The sequence below is a fragment of the Mangifera indica genome, unplaced genomic scaffold, assembly GCF_011075055.1.
Source record: "Mangifera indica cultivar Alphonso unplaced genomic scaffold, CATAS_Mindica_2.1 Un_0145, whole genome shotgun sequence".
In the NCBI taxonomy this organism is placed as follows: Eukaryota; Viridiplantae; Streptophyta; class Magnoliopsida; order Sapindales; family Anacardiaceae; genus Mangifera; species Mangifera indica.
Window position 1 is genome coordinate 1729 of NW_025401237.1, and position 17196 is coordinate 18924.

At 34.7% G+C, this 17196-nt stretch overlaps 2 protein-coding genes, 1 long non-coding RNA gene and 1 pseudogene across 7 annotated transcripts; all 4 read right to left on the minus strand.

Moving 5' to 3' along the window:
* Nucleotides 1-468: 468 nt before the first annotated feature.
* Nucleotides 469-2194, minus strand: LOC123208155 (annotated as a pseudogene).
* A 554-nt stretch (nucleotides 2195-2748) lies between these two features.
* Nucleotides 2749-6055, minus strand: LOC123208154. 3 transcript variants are annotated; one of them, XR_006500705.1, is made up of 4 exons: nucleotides 5731-6054; nucleotides 3299-5019; nucleotides 3145-3218; nucleotides 2749-3046 (listed from the first exon to the last, which is right to left on the minus strand). It is a non-coding gene; the product is annotated as an uncharacterized LOC123208154 (long non-coding RNA). The 3 variants fall into 3 exon arrangements; XR_006500704.1 differs by having other exon boundaries at nucleotides 2749-3218; nucleotides 5731-6055; XR_006500706.1 differs by having other exon boundaries at nucleotides 2749-3218; nucleotides 3299-4220; nucleotides 5731-5907.
* A 1101-nt stretch (nucleotides 6056-7156) lies between these two features.
* LOC123208157 (altered inheritance of mitochondria protein 32-like) lies at nucleotides 7157-9765 on the minus strand. Its single transcript, XM_044625556.1, has 5 exons — nucleotides 9339-9765; nucleotides 9155-9231; nucleotides 8739-9044; nucleotides 8558-8641; nucleotides 7157-7736 (listed from the first exon to the last, which is right to left on the minus strand). The coding sequence occupies exons 1-5, from the start codon at nucleotides 9726-9728 to the stop codon at nucleotides 7409-7411; spliced, it is 1185 nt and encodes a 394-aa protein (XP_044481491.1). The 5' UTR covers nucleotides 9729-9765; the 3' UTR covers nucleotides 7157-7408.
* Nucleotides 9766-11124: 1359 nt separating this feature from the next.
* On the minus strand, nucleotides 11125-15395 carry LOC123208153 (serine/threonine-protein kinase D6PK-like). Of its 3 annotated transcripts, XM_044625554.1 has the most exons (4): nucleotides 15223-15395; nucleotides 13498-14752; nucleotides 11848-12692; nucleotides 11125-11452 (listed from the first exon to the last, which is right to left on the minus strand). In XM_044625554.1, the coding sequence occupies exons 2-4, from the start codon at nucleotides 14664-14666 to the stop codon at nucleotides 11442-11444; spliced, it is 2025 nt and encodes a 674-aa protein (XP_044481489.1). In that variant the 5' UTR covers nucleotides 14667-14752; nucleotides 15223-15395; the 3' UTR covers nucleotides 11125-11441. The 3 variants fall into 3 exon arrangements, with proteins under 3 accessions (XP_044481489.1, XP_044481488.1, XP_044481487.1); XM_044625553.1 differs by lacking the exon at nucleotides 11125-11452 and having other exon boundaries at nucleotides 11503-12692; nucleotides 13498-14693; XM_044625552.1 differs by lacking the exon at nucleotides 11125-11452 and having other exon boundaries at nucleotides 11503-12692.
* Between the last annotated feature and the right edge of the window lie 1801 nt (nucleotides 15396-17196).

Genomic DNA, 17196 nt, shown 5'->3' on the forward strand with positions numbered 1-17196 from the left:
TAGGCAAAAAATTGAACTCATTGATTCTTCCCTTGGGCACCATTCATATTCCTCATTTTCAAAAATAGTTTCCTTCATTACATTTAAAGCTAAATCCACTTGACATGTTCTCAAACATTGTACGAACTGTTGTGGAGACGAGACGGTTATGCCTTTGGGCATAGCGGCGACATCCGATGAGGGTGGGATACCGAACCAATAGTAGTAGATTCAACAACAAATCGGGAAAGACATTTGCTGACCTACTTGGTCGGAGTTCCCACAGCAACCATTTTTTCGGCAAGCCCCCATCAAGCCCTTGTTAAGCTGCTTCAAGCGGAGAACGGACGTGCAATAGAACGTGTTAGTGTATTCTGGGAAGAAATCAAAGTAGATGTCCTTAATTGTGACTTGTATTGGGGTCTTATTGTAAAAATTAAGTGAATATTTAAATTTTCAAAAAATTGGTTGATAGGTCTATGTCATTGCTTGGATGGAAATGCTGCTATACTTTCATAATGAGAATAAGTAATATTATTTATTGCAAATACATCAACTCAGTTTTAATTTTATTTTAGCTGCATGGATCACTTCCGCGCCTTTAAGTTGATGTACATGTCTTCTTCTTCAACAGATCTTTCTCTTGGAAACCCGAACCTTCAAATCGTGCTTCATATGAAGAACAATGGAGTCACTAGTCGAAATAGGATGATCTTCCACCACCTGCACATGATAACTCTTGATGATAACAATGGCAGCCATCTTCATCTGAATGAAACTCTGATCCTTCCCCAAACAATTTCTGGGTCCAGCATGAAATGCTACAAACTTATAAGAAGGAACATGAACAAACCCTTCCGTCTTCGAAATCCACCTCTCCGGCTTGAATTCTAAGCAATCTTCTCCCCATATTTCCTCCATCCTGGCCATTGTGTAAAACGAAAGCAACACCCTTTCATTTCTCTTCACAAAATGACCACTGGGAAGAACGTCTGCTTTCGCAGCCGTTTTGTGGTTGATTGGCAGCGGTGGGTATAGTCTTAACGTTTCACAGAAGGCGGCGTGGAGATAAATGAATTTCTTCAACTTATCATCTGCACTTTCAACGAGTCTATCAGTGTCCCCATTTTTCTGAAAATTTGATTTTATTTCTGCAAGAATTTTTGATTCTACTGATGGGTGTGTTGCGACGAGCCAGAAAAACCAAGTGAGGCCTGAACTTATGGTGTCTCTGCCGGCGGCGATCAGATTGAATGATATGTCTCTTAAAAGTTCATCAGTCATTGTGAAACCACTGTTTTTAAATTCATCTATGGCTTCTTATTCTTCCAAAAGGGCTGTTAATAAGTCAAATTCTTCTTCTTCCTCCTCCTCATCGGCTTTTCTCCGCCAGCTTAATCTTTCTTTCTTCACCGAGATGCAGTCTCGCAAGAATTTTAAAAAAGTTTCATAAGCAATCTGAAACTTTTTCTCTTCTCCAACTTGAAGCCATTTTTGCAGCTTCCAACAACTCTCCGGCACGATTTCCCGGTAAAAAGCTGCCTCCTCCATCTTGTTATACGCCTTTTCATACTCATTCGGTGGAAATCCAACAGAAAGAGAACCCAGGTCGGATCCTAAAACCAATTTACAGATATTATCAAAGGTGAAACGCTGAAACACTTCTTGCAAATCCAGAGTGATTTTCAACTCTGAGGCATGATCAAGAACCGGGAACAAGCCATTTTCCACTTTTCTGTTGATGGTTCTAACTAAAGCCGACTCATACTTGTTGTTTTTGAACAACGAATGCAGCATTTTCCTCTGAATTTTCCACATTTCACCGTTGGCATTGAAAATGCCCTCTCCCAGGGGTTTAAAAATCTCCTTGTACTCACGGCCCTTGGGATAGTTGGCAAAGTTTCTGCTGCAGATGTGGTGAATGTTCATCGGATCACTGGTGACGACGAGGTCCATATCGGCGAACCAGGGTCCTTTGAAGTTATATGTCCACCCGGCTTGCCTCAGTTTGTCGGTGGCGAATTCGTGCATCCACCTTGCGTTTTGAAGAAGCCCCGGCACCATTCCGATTACAGGCCAGTTTCTGATGGGGGCCTTCCTGTCGAGCCACCATTGAAGCATCAAGTATAAAAATATGAAGGCTAGAACTATCTCAATGTAACCAAGTTGAATCGCCATTGCAGAAAGTTTATGACGACTCAAAAGAGCTGGCTAATACTTTGTTTTTATAATGAAATTTTTGAAGATTTTTCAAAATTATGTTTTAATTCCATTAAATGCACTGTATATTGGGTCACAAAAATTCAGTTTAAAAAAAAAACAATATTATCCATATTTACACAAAAGATTACATATTTATATATTATTATATAATTAAATATTATTTTATTTTTAATTTAAAATTAATTAATTATATGACAGTATATATTAAATATATGTCCATTTTAAATACACGTGATTTTATTGATAAAAAATTAAATTTTCATTGAATTTATTGGCCAAGTTAATATTTTCCACCCAAGGTTTGGTGCAAATTTAACTTCTTACCTATTAACTATAGAAAATTCAAACTTCCACCTTTAAGCCAACTTTGTTAATGTCTTTTGTTAGTGTGAGCATGAAATGACGAATTTACCCCAAACAAGTAAAATGATGTTAATACCCTCATTATTAAAAAAATAATTGGATTTATAATTAAACATGAAATTATGATTTTACCTCTTATTATGTAATGAAGAAGTTCTGTATATTGTGTTTGTCTGCAGTGGATATAACCACACTTGAACTTCATATATATTGAACAGAAAAAAGTTAAACAACATCAAAGTTCTAAAGACTAAACACATTTACACCAATAGAAAACAAAACCAATATCAACAACTCAATCCCATTTCTGAGAACTAAACACATATACACCACCACAAAAACAGAACCAATATCCACAACTTGAAAAATCAACAAAAAATTTCTGTTTAAACAAAAAAGCAATTTCCTCTTGACTTGACTGAAATCCTCCTTCTCTAGACTAGACAAATGCAGGTTTCATGGATTTAATGGTTTTGGGAACCTAGGAAAAAAAAATTGAAAATTTTAACCTGGTAATTTGACAGTTATGAAACCTTTGCTGGAGAAATTAAAAAAAATAAAAATTGGGAAGCTGCATACTGTGCTCTTCCAGACTGAGATGGTGTGCATTGTGACCTCCCAGATTAACTTGTCATGGTAGCAATTGTCCTTCTCTGTTTGAAAAGAGTTAAGTGAAATATTAGAATTGAACAAGTAAATTGATATGACGTAAAAGTTGAGTTGAAGATTTTACCTTAGACCTAACTTTATTGGCATTGTCAAGATTATTTTTACATGACCTTTTGTTGTGTCCCAACTCATGGGGCTCACTGTATCTTAGGTTGAGACTGGTTTCCTTTTCCTTTCCTCTTCGAGTCCCTCATCTTTGTATTCTTTGGCCTTCCAAGCCTAGAGTGTCTAGAGTTGCTCTTCATTTCCATCTGCCCAACTTCGTTGATTAGGTACAGGGTGAATCATGGCCCCATATGTCCTCATATAGGTTGGTATCCTCAGCCTCTCATTTGCAAACTCCCCAAAATCAGAATAATTCATATACATAATTGCACAAATAGCATGCTGGCAAGGTAGTCCAGATAGTTGCCACATGCAACAGTCACAAAATTTCTTGTCCAGATTCAAACAATAACTTTTGTTAAGTATATCTGTCATATCAATAACCTCATACTCTCTCAACCAAGCATGCAAAATCCTATCATTCCTTGCTACCTCAATATTTTTATTCAATCTTAAAAGAACTAAAGGAGGCAGTGGGGTTACCCACTCAATCTCAGCCTTTAACCTCTATTGCAACCTCCTCATAATTCTCCTTCTATACATCTCCAACATACTGAGTATGTTATAATAAATTACTAGTTTTTCATTTATCAAAAAGGGTTGTAATAAATTATAAACTAGGATTATGCTATATTTGGTATTTCAACATTTTAAATGTGTTATAAGTTTCTTAAGTTAAAATCAAATAACCCATATATTCTTTAACATTAAATTTTTTTTATTAAATATTAAATTAGTCCAGTCACAAGAGCATTAAGTAAATTTGGTATTCTCATACCATGATTTTTGCCCACATGATGTGACCATTTATGGATTTATATCACTCAACTATATGATGTGAACATTCATGTATTTATATCACTCAACTATATGATGTTATCCTGCCAAGTAAACAATTAATTTAAAAAGGATAAAAATATACATATATAAATTTCACACTTTTCTTGGTCTTGGTTAAATACTACATAAGTGAAGAATATTATTTTGATATGTTGTTAAGAGGATTTAAAAACTCAACCTTTATATCTTAGAAGCTACCCTTTTATCACCTGAGTTACCTTTTATAGAGATTTACTTTATTTAATAAAATAGTTCAGTAATTTTTTATCATCAAAATTATATATCTCAGTTAAACTCATGTATCTATTTCTTAAGTGACAATTAATCATCTAAATAATAACACGGTACACCATATGAGAGTAGTTCCATAATCAATCATTACAAAAAAGGCTTCCTTAAGAGAAAATTTACCGTTAAAAATAGATTTTTCTTCTTTAAAGAGACCTAATGATAGGAAGTATGGGTAGTGCTGGATTCGATCTGAGCCGAGCTTAAGCTCGGCTCGGTTCACATATAGTTGAACTCGAGCTCGGTTAGGGTTGGCTCGTTTCAGGCTTATTCAAATCGAGTTTGAATTCGAGTTCGAATAGACTCGGTTCGAATCTAACTCTAAGTATGGCTAAACCTAACACTAATCGCCACCCCAATAGAGTCAAAGTAAGCCACGTGAACAACAGCAAAAGTAGTCAAACCTTTCATTCAGACTGAATGGTAGCAACTCCTCTAGCAAATCCATCTGCGGTTCTTTAAACATCTCAGTCATGTTCCCGTCTAGTTGAGCTTCAATAAATGTGGCACCAGAATCATCGCAATCAATAAAAGAACCATCTTTCAATCGCCCTGCAAAAGGGTAAAAGATTTTGTGAAAGGGAGAGTTTGAGTTTAGCAGATGTTTTGATGGGATCTTTCGTTGATGCTGAATAAAAGAAAATGAAATGGGGAGGAACTACTTGTTCCACAAGGTAAAAATGATTGCAACTTGTATTGGGGTCTTATTGTAAAAATTAAGTAACCTGATGGGTCCTTGGTAATCAGCAAAAAATCGTAACCAAGAGTCCTTAAACTGACTCTCCGTTAGGTCCGTTTTATTTAAAAAAAACGAAAAGAAAATATCCTTTTACTGTACTTTTTATTTTTAAGAACTATAAAACTATGTGTATCTATTTTGAGTATATAAATATATACATATTTATATATATCATTATATGATTGAATGATTTTAAATTAAGAATAAAATAATAATCAATTATATGATGATACATATGAGTGTGTATATATTTGTGTATCTAAAATACGTACATATAATATTGCTCTTTTACGAAATACAGAAAATCTTTCTCTTTCCAGAACTCTCTGTTCTCTCCCTCTTCGTTTTCCTCCGTTCATTCTTAGAGCTAGGGTTAATTTCTTGATTTTTGTTGCTTCTCTTGTGTTTTCCCACCCGACTTATTCACTAGCAGGCAATTAATATATTAATTTACATAATTTTTTTATTATTATTATATGAAGAAGTATATGATAGAGAATGGAGGTAAACGTAGACATAGGTACCTGATGGTAGGAGCTGAGAAGGATTATTGGCCATGGCGGTGAGTGCTGAAAATTTTGGCGATAAATAAAGGGGCTTCTTCTTTTAGGCGTTTGGCTGCTAGAACGGAAACATAGTCCCTCCTGGTCTCTTCCATTGTTAAGCTCCTCCCTCCCTCCCTCGAATACTTTTTAAAGCATTTCATAATCATTTAATGACATATCGATATATTAAAATTTTAAAATTAAACTAACATATTAATTTAAACTTAAAAATTTTATAAATTTCTTTAGAACAAATTGTAATTTCGCTTATGTTAAAATTTGGGGTATTTTCGTTTACCCATTTTGTGATCCCTTAAACGAAGCTCATACAGATAAAATATAAGAGAGATATTAGATATATGTATATATTTGAAATCATTTATAAATAAAAAATAAAATTAATTAAATAATTTGTAAACTTTTTAAATTTTTAATATACGTTTTCTATTATAAAACTCAAAATTAAAATTATGATACATTGTATATCTAAAAAAGATAATATCTTAATAGTAGACTAATATATTAAATCAAGAATATTATAAATGGTATTAAAATTGGACAATATCTTAACAGTAGAACCGAACTATTAAATCAAGAATGTTAAACTAAACTATAACCATGATAGAGTGTATTTAAAGTAGACAATATCCTTACAATTGACTAAACTATTGAATCGAAAATATTACAAGCCGAAATTAAAATCATAACTATAATAAATTGTGTATTCAAAATAGACAATATCTTAACAATGAATCGAATTATTAAATCAAAGATATTATAACCCAAAATCAGATATATAATACATTGTATATCTAAAATAGAGGATACGCTGATAATAAACAGGACTATATAAAAAATGTTTCAAATTATATTAAACACAAATGTATAAATAACCGATATCTTAATAGTGAGTTACACGGTAATAAATTATCGTTTCAGCCAAATTTCTGGTGGGACATATTCGTTAGGCTTCTTTTTTGCATGTGCATTTTACAAAGTGAAGACGGGCAAAATCCAAAGCAGCTTCGGTTTTTGAACCCCGGGATTCCATTGAGTTTTCTAGATTGAGAAGAACAGCAAATCTATGTTCACGTTTCACATCCAAATAAGTAAACCCATCAAGACCTTTAGATTACCCTCAAGAACTAAACAAAATGCCGGATGAAATAAAATTGATAAGGTCAGACAAAAATCTTGCAAAAAAAATTATCTAGAATTGAATTCTAAAAATCTTCCACAATATATCATAAATAACATTAAATTCCACCAATCACTCAACAGATATCACAATTCCCCTAACTAGAAGCAATTTTGGATAAAAATGACAGGGCTAAACTCAACCAAAATCTAGCAGAGTAATTTGAACAAGCAGTATAGAAATAAATCCCAGTGTAAACATGTACCATTTGCCAAAAATCAATAGTAATGGCATTCTAATTTCTGAAGCAATCAACATAAGTGAAGGGATTGAGTCATACTTCATCCATGAACCTTCTAAAAGGAGGCTATTCGTGTCCACCCCAATAACATATATATTGCATCATCCTCCTAAGAAAAGTAATTCGTAGGATTATTTCATCAACACTATTGCGGTTGCCTACACAATGGGTTCACACACCCACAAGCAAACAGATCTAACTGGATTACTCGGCATTTTTCAGCCTGACCTTCTATAATAGCTATAAGCAATTGCGATAGTTGCAACTGCCCCAATCACTGCAGTTGCTGTAAGGACGTCCCTTTGCTCCAGTGATCCTATCCAACTTGACAATTTGCTTGGTGCTTTGATCTCCGTCCCTTTCTCATCCACACTTCCATTCATGCAGCATGAAAAGCCATTGGCACCCTGGCAACAACCACCCACATTTTCCTTGACTTGAGTGTTGTTAGCTTCATGTTTCTTGCTTTTCTCAGCTTCTTTACCATTGGGAAGCTTTTCTTCTTTGACTTTCCGATCTTCTTCCTTAGATGCCCCCAGTTGGCCCCTGTGGATGATCATTGATTTCACATTACAACATTCTATTGCAGTGAATCATGCTAGAGGTATAAAACTAATATAAAATTATGCAGAAAACAGAGAGTCAATCTTTCAACTGAGTGCATATAAATAATACTTATGCAAGGATGCTCTATAGAAGTAAATTGACCATATAAATTCATTCAATGGAATTAAAAGTAAATCCAAAGCTTTAGATGCCTCATCCGGCTCAACCATAAGTCTTTTTTAGGTTAGTCACAATGACTACCAAGACCAAAGAGGGAAAGTGGACAAAATTTCTACTTCATGGAAACAAAATAAAGTCATGTCTTATAGCATTCATATCAATGATATTTGTTTACTTGTTAACAAACTTCAAAGCAGTATTCAGCTAACAAATAGAATCAAAGATCCTGGAAGATAAACTAATGAATATTTAAAAATAATAATAATGAGAACAGCTTGCAAATAAACTTAACAATCAACAGTAGGAAATAAGACTAGCAGAAAGAAGAATCAATAGTAAGTTCTGGCAGAAACATCTAAATACACATCCATGGAAAGAGGACAAATGGACACTTCTTTCTATGTTAGCATCTTAACACACTTATATCCTTTATAATCCCATCTATTAGTGCTATATCATATCCATAATATCTGTTTACTTGTTAACAAACGCATAGAATTATATCCAACGCAGAAATTTAAAAAAATCGATTCACCAGTTAAAGTAATTTGCAAATTGAGCACCCCTGTCTGAAACAAAATCATTGAAACTGCAATTATCTGCAAATCTAAAAAAGATTTCATGAAAGCAATAAGACAAACCTCCAAAGACGTTCTATTATTTCTCCCTTTGCAATATGTTGATCAAGCATTGCAGGAACATCATCAGGAGTAACATAGCCATACCTACAATCAAACACCAAAAACTATTCAGATTTGCAATTATATTGAATTTCCAACCGCTCTATATTAGGGCAAGCATAGAGTAGAATCCAGATTTTACCAATGACCCATAATTTTCCCTTCTGAATCAGGACTGTAGATGATCAAGTTTCCAGCATACTTGTGCCCTCCAATATGGGAGCATGGACTGACAAAGATTTGATCCTTCAGTCCTCGCATCTCAATCTCCTCATTAAGCTTTTCAATTAGAGCTGGGCCACAAACACCGCATCTCTTATCTCGACTACCATGAGCACATACAAAAACATATGATCCAGTCATTGCCTCCTGCACTCCAGAAGCCCATGGTTTTCCGTTGACAAGAACATCATCAACAAAGCTTTCTACATCTGAGTCCTTCAAACCCCTTCAGCATCAAATCCATCACAATTTTAGAACATGAAAATCATTTCAATTTACATGTATAACAGCAAACTAAAATCAAATTTAAAAATTAAAAATCAAGCAGTAACTTACTTGTACTTGATCATTTCGGGGAAAATCAGCACATCCCCTTCACTTCCTTCGCCTCCACCACATATCGTAACCTTCGTCTATAAAATCAAAGAAATCCAAATCAATCAATCCTCTCATTCAAAAAGCTCAAAACAAAAAAAAAAAAAAAAACGAAATGAACATCTAAAAACGACAACCAACTAACCTTGACAGTGATGTCGTTTTTGCGAGCTTTAATAGCGGAGGCAAGCAGCTTAGGAAGAGGATCCTCTTGGGACTCCTCGACACGCGGGAGCCACGCATCTGGTCCTTTGTAAGAGAGGAACACGTGGCGGTCGTAGGAATCCACAGTCCCCGACAAGTTTTCTTTGTACATTTCCTGCCGCGAGAACCCAAACTTGGCTTCATCTTCGGCGGAGATCGTCGACATGCTGCTCAGGGCGCTTACCTTCCGAACTCGGACTCTGAGTGTCGGACTTGGATTCAGTTGAACGGAGCCGCAAGAAAGAGAAACAGCAGGCTTTCTCGGAGTAAAATGAGAAAGATTTTGATGAGCGGCAGATATGAGAGTGCGACTCGCGTGCGCAGTGTGCATAGGGAAAGTGCGTGTGTTGTATCTATTAGCAAGTTTTTGGGAAGATCATAAAAGGCTTGGATAGAGAGTGGAAACACGCGCCCGAGACAATTGCAAATAGGTTATGATTCAAATTGAGTTGGAGCTCATATGTTTTGAATTCATTTTAAAATTTTTTCAACTCAGTTTATTAGATAAAAATTAAATGTAAATTAAATTTTAAGTTTGATTTGATATTTTAATTGAAAAAATGGCTGAAATAATTTTATTTTGATGAATATTTTTTTTCAAAATTTTTTAGATTTACTAATTTAGTAAACTAAACACCTTTAATATTTGAATTTAAATTTAAATTCAAAAATATTTAATTTTTAAATTTATTTAAATTTAAATTCGAATAAACCCAGCATAAATAGAACGCTGATTACAGGCTCTTACCAATTAAGTAGATCTAACATCTACATTCGCGTAAAAGAGGTACCATTGGTGTATATAAACTATATTAAAATAATCCATCCATTATTAGAGTCAAATATTTTGTATAATTTATTTAGTATGCAATTGCAGGCGGGAAGATATCTCGTGTACGCCAGCCGACAGAGACGACAAATGGGGTTCCACGTGTAAGACTCCAGATTTCTCTTCCAGCCTAACCGCGTGGTTAAAGCAAGCGGGTGCGTTATATCTCGGTAAGAAAATAATTAATTTTACGAAAAAGGACACGCAGGCTAAAGTGAGAGATAAGTATCTCACACGAATCAGGCTTCCAGAATTGACAGTATGGCACGTGGATAAAAAAGTATTTAAAGAAATAAAAGCAATCTCAGAAATTAAATTCATATTCAATCTTTCCCTAATTAGTTAAAAAGGCCTTGAAAATAAAGTAATTGGACTGGGGATGTAACAGTATGGCATGGGAGGCGCGTGGTCGTGGATGGGATTGGTGACGTAGGCTGTGACGAACATATTGATGTAATGGCTGGGCTTGCGTTCAAAACTCTGCCAACCATTTTAACTTTGGGACCAAGGAATGGAAGTCAATGAAATTTTTTCTTAACTTATTCTAATTTTTTCGATTAAAAAAATCAGATAATTTAGTAATTTCAAAAAAAAAAATTTAAACTCTTCCATCCAAAAGAAAAATATAATAATTCAGATTGGTTTGATTTTATAATTTAATCTAATTTATATATAAATATTAATTTATTTAAAATTAATAATTAATAATTAATTTTTTTATTTATGCAATAAAATATAAATTACTTAATTAATATATTTAAAATTATATTTTATATTTAAAAAATATGATAACCATATGATATTATTTAAAAAATATATAATAATTTGATAATATATTGAATCAATTGAATTATAAACTAGTAAGATGACTAGTTCAATTATCAAAACTGTCTTTTTAACTTTTAAGGAAAAAGGATTTTTATGAAATTTGAAGAAATAATGTGAAGGTTTCAACTTTCACCGACACAAGCTTGGTCCGAAATACACAAGTTCTGCAACACTTGGCTATTAATCTGAGTCAGTAGCCCTCCCATAACCTATTTCTCATGGAAATGATAAAGATTGGAGCAAAAATGGAGAGAAAGTAACAAAGAAGAAAAACGTATGAAGTGTGTCGTAAGGCTACACTCTGATTGGAGAGTGCAAGTTGTGTGCACTGGACAGTCCACTGACCGGGATGAAATCTTACGAGTCATGACATTATCCTTCAGAAATTTAGTGCAATCCTAAACCAAAAAGCAGGATTTATGAGAAAAGATAAGAATTCAAGTGCACCTTTGTGAGGAAGACTGTAAAGCACGGTTCTATCATTAAAGGAAGAAAATTTTCAATACTGGAACTATACTTCCAGGAGGCAACAGGTTTACAGGGAAGAAAAATAACAATTTCATTTCATATTATATGTTTCAATGCATTTGCATTTCCTCAGAGCTGAGCTGTTTATCAATCTTTTCAAAGGAGCAGTTACATGTGCTTTTATCAAAGGATCTATAGATTAGCATCAACTTGCAATGGAAAAAGGAACCACTGAAGTGAGATAGCAATGAAGTGATAAAGAATTCTGGCTAAAATTAAGGAAATAATCGGAAAAATCAAAAGAAATCAATCTCTACATAATTACCTGAAGATTTCACCTCTACATCTGGCACCTTGTCGTTTGGTTGTGCTTTGGGTGCATCAATCCTTACAGGAATATCCAGCATAACTGGTTTTGGCACCTGTGGTGGAATTGTACAACGAATAAGTGCCCAATTCACACTTTGAAAAAATGGATGCTGTTTCACCTCTGTAGCCCCGCGTCTATACGCAAGACGATGCTGTGGTTCTTTTATAAGTAAACCTCTGATCAAGTCCTGAGCAGCAAAGCTCACACTGGGTGACTTGGGAAATCTTAATGGCTGGCCAACAACATTAGAAAGAGTAGCACGGTTCCCAGCTCCCTTGAAAGGAGTTTTGCCAAATAAAAGCTCATAGAGAAAGATCCCAAATGTCCACCAATCAACAGCACTTCCGTGGCCTTCACCTTTAATTATTTCAGGCGCCAAGTATTCATGTGTACCTACAAAAGACATTGATCGGGCACATGTGGGTTCAGCAATGAGCTCAGGGAGAGGGCTCACTTGTTTTGGAATTTCATTCTTCAGTTTGACCTTTTTTTCTTGCTTATTCTTGCCTGAAAAGAATCGAGGCACAAAACATGCAGGTTGGATGCAATCTGGTTGCATTGCACAAGTTGGTTCAATGCAAGCAGGTTGAATACGGTATGTTGAATTCTTAGACTCCAAGGTGGTGTTTGAGGACTTGACCACAGTCGGGCAGACTGAACATCTTAGAGAGAGGTCAAAATCAGAAAGCATTATATGCCCATCTTCTCTCACCAAGACATTCTCCGGCTTAAGGTCTCTGTAAATGATCCCAAGCATGTGCAAATACTCTAAAGCTAGAAGAACTTCAGCCACATAAAACCTGAAGAGTGAAAGAGCATATTAAAGAAATAATTACGATTCAGCCTGATTATTATCTGCTTCATTTTTACAAAACTGTGGTCTTGAACTTCAAAAATGACATTTTTTTGCATTATTCATGCATATTAATCTTCTGCAGGCACTGCCCAAAAATTTTAAGAGATTTAATAGCCTACCAATAATCAGCTATATTTTTACTTACTGTTCAGTTATAGTCAAACGTTAATGACAGGGTTAAAAAAGATTAAACCACCCTTAGTTAGGCTTTGCCAACTTATAGTTATTCTTGAATAGCTAAAACTGATATAAACAGAGTTCCTTTCAGTGGGTAAAAACAGGACAATGACCAGAAGGAAAGCGAAAAAAGCAAAGCAAATAGAAAAGCAGACAAGCTTTTACTACATACTGCATAGCTTTGTAATCATGCAGATATAAGTTATCATGCTAAGCAGAATTGAAATCACAAAAGGTACACTATTGCAGGAGGCACACTCTACCTTCATTAACCATATAAGAAAGCACATACGTTTGGCAAGGTTGTTAACTAGTTTTACTAGGGCAGTTCTTGAAAAATATGCTAAATTAATGGCATGCTTTGATAAACATATGGCTAGTTTGAATAAAACTTGAAAGTCTACATAAAAATGAATTGGAAGACACACATATAATGACTTAAGGCATATAAATTATCAAGTTAGAAAGGAATTTTACCAGTTTTCAAGCTACATTTACTGCAAATTTCAAATGTTTACTTTCCTAAAATGCAAATTTCTCATTTCTTTAGGAGGAGAAAATAATTACAATACCTAGCTGCATGCTCTGGAAAATACTTCCCTGGTTGCCTTTGCCTGAGTGCATGCAAATCTCCCCCAGGGCAGAATTCCATCACCAAAAAAGATAATTTCTGTGTCTCAAAGTGTGCATATAAAGTGGGTAGAAATGGATGATCCAGAGATTGCAGTATTTCTCTCTCTGTCTGAGCTCTAAAGAGCTTCTTCCTGCTCGCCAAAGTGGCTTTATCCATAACCTTCATGGCAAAATAGCTTTTAGTTTCCATTAACTCTGATAGATATACATGGCCTATATCTCCACATCCTAGTCTCATCAATAATTTGAAGTGATTCAAACTCAGTGCCCCAACATGCGATTGGACTGCTTGAATTGCTACCCATCTTGTATCATTTGCCTTATGAGGTTTGTAAACAGCACTGCTTAAACTACTTGAGCTGCTTTCATCACTAACATCACTGTCAGTGCTACCTCTGTTGATGCTTGACTTCCTGCTCTCAATAAAATCACATGATTGACCCAGTTCACCACTTTCAGCAGACTTTGCAGTGCCACTTGGACATTCACTGATTTCTGTGTTGGTGAAACTTTGTTTAGCTTCTGCATACAAGGTAGCGGAGTACATACTATTTGTGGGACTTGAACAGAAGCTCATCGCCCTTTGGGATTTTAAGTTGTCCTCCAAAGGCACATCAACTCTTTTACATGGGCATGGGACAATATTTTCAGATTGAAGCAATCCACCGGAATTGCTGTACTCAGGATTATTAACCAGCTGCTTAGCACTTGATTTAGATTCCAGAGGCAACACCCTTTTCTGAGATGAAGTTTCCACTGTTTTATCAAGAACATTAACTGTGCCCACATATTCGAGTTTCCCCTTGTTCAAATCATAGAAGTGCTTTGCCGTATGAGCTAAGTCTTCATGCTGCTGATCATCTTGGACCATTTCGTAAACATTTTTTATATTGACTACAGAGCCATTTGTATTAGAAACTGACGTTGAGCCATGTTTGTTAGCGGATGCATAGGAAGTGGTACAAAAACATTCATTTCTAGATTCTTTAGTAGAAGGGTGTTGCGAGCTGTGGGGGCTACTTGCCGTGGAAGGATGTTGGCTGCCTACAGAAAACAGCAAATTTTGGGTCGTTGATGAAAAAATAGCACCATTACCAAGTGACTCCATTGAGAAACTCAACACCCGTCACCAGCTCTGCACAACAGAAATCCAACCAAGCACATGGATGGCAAATGATAACTCCAAAGCTTATGCTGTTAATAACAAATATTAAAACTTTAATGGCTTACTAAGTATAACATTAAAGCAAAGAACAAATGCCAATATAAATTTACAATAACTAAGTTATTTGCGACAAAATACATGAATTGGAATAACTAAGAAGGCAAATTCAAACAAGACAAAATCCAATTAGAGAAACGATCCCCGAGAATCCATAGAATTAAAAAATACACAACATCAAGTAGAAAACAAGATATCTGTATAGCTAAAATAACACGCAAATGAATAGATGACATAAAAAGCAATCCACAAGCGAAGGAACGCCAACTCTTTTTGAAGCATAGTTAACACTAAAAAGATCCCCCATAATCCCATAGCTCATCAAGAACCAAAAAGCGCAGGAAAATAAAAAGAAAACAAAAAACCAGTTTTAACACAAGTCGTAAAAGCAGATAAATGAAAAAGAAGTTAAAGAAAACAAGAAAAGGAGGAGGGGGAGTACCTGCTCATAGAAGGGAGAAGAGAATGCAATGGTCCATGAAGTGGGGGAAAAATTGAAGTGACTTTGGGTGAAGAAGAGGTTTTAGAGTGAAGATGGGGTGGAGTCGGAGAGCTGTGAAAAGTTGTTTCTGTCATTGTTAACGAAAACAAAGAAGCCGATTAGGCCAAAAGAATATGTCCCAACCAATGTTTACTAATATTACAAATTTTCACTTTTTAAAATTTTAAAAAGTTAAAATTTTCATGCAATCTTTACTTTCCCGTCACTAAATATTGTTTTTAATAGCCTTTAACCTTTAGTTTTGCTTTCGCTCAACCACCAATTTTGTGTCTCCTCACCGCATTAACATTTTATGATAAATTTATATAATTAAATGTTATTTTATTATTAATAATATAAATTTATAATAAAAATAGAAATTATATTCTCTTTCTCTCCAATCCATATATCATTCGTGATTTAGTGATCCCCTGTACTCAAGTCCATACTAAGAAAAATGCACGAGTCTTTAACTTCCCAAGTTTGATCTTGTGTGGAATATTGTTCTTTTTTTTTTTTTTGGGTTTTTGTGTGGAATATTGTTACATACTTTGACAATGGCTTGTAAAATTTCGGCAAATTGTCAAAGGAGTAAGTGAGATCTATAGAAAGAGAGTCCAATTGTGGTGGACAAGTTTCTGCCTCTTTGTCTGAGCACAGAGGCAGCAAGGGTTTTGCAGGGTTGACAGGTGGGTGGGGTGCAGAGTAATGAGGTTATTGACCATAATAATAATGATTTGGGTAACGATTTACAGATTCATCGAAAAAATGTTTTATCACAACTATGATTTAACGATCACAGTAATGGAGATGCATCTCTATTACTGTAAATCTCCATTCCAACAGTGTTAATATTGTTCTAATAAGTTTTCAAGATATATCTGCCACTGGAAAAAAGGCCAGGCCTCTTTTCGTTATGTTCAATATTAGATGATTTTGAATTAAACAAGTTCATCAGTTTTTAACTGCATAGAGCCCATGGTTCAGTATCCCTCATAATTAAGCAGCATTGCCATTGATAAACAACCCAACTAAAACAGTGAGAAAGGCAAAGACAAATTATAGAAAAGGGTTAGAGGAGATAAGTTACAGAAGAGAAGCAACGAATGCCAAGGTTCTTTGGTGGAGGTGTGGTTTCGATGACTTTGTAAGGGTGCATGTTATGATCCCTGCTTCTATATCTATATTTCCTTCTGCAAATCACTTGAGTCTCTGTTAATCAATAAACAAGTCAGCATCATTCACAGAAATTACTAACTATTAATCATTTCAAAATTTGAAAAAAAAATTGGTAATTGAAATTGTCTGCCTTCTGATACTTGCCCAGGTTTAATGTCACTAATGCCATTAATTTGGTTTCTGGGAAATCTTCTAATTTCTATGGATATTCAGAATCAGAGAGGAAGAGAAAGGAAACCTGAAAAATTTACAATTCAATAGGCACCAACCAGATATTTTTAGAAGATGTGGTTGTTACAAGCCTATTCTTTTCACTTGTTCGTCTGATTGTCTCTCTCTATTAATCTCTCTTCACATTTGGTTAATGATACAAATATTCTTGTTCATTTGTTTGTGAATAAAATTTATCTAATCTTTCTATATAGATAGAGAACTAAATAAATCCTATTCGAACTTTAGTTTATGAAAGTGATTTCATTATAGTTTCAGTTTACACTAGCCAAATATTCCAATAACCCTTTGTTATGGGAATCTTGGACAATGGATCTCCAGATGAATCTGAAAGGAGAAATTGCCAAAATCACCAGGATAATATCCGCAGACAAAAAATTCCAGTTCAAATGGGTCAGTGCCATCTGCAACTATATCAGTTACATGAATCAAACACAAAATGTTTGTTTTGATTCAAAAATTCAACTTTAATCAGTTGAGTTGAGGACTTGAGCTCTGATATATCATTAGTGTGTAGTGTGAGAA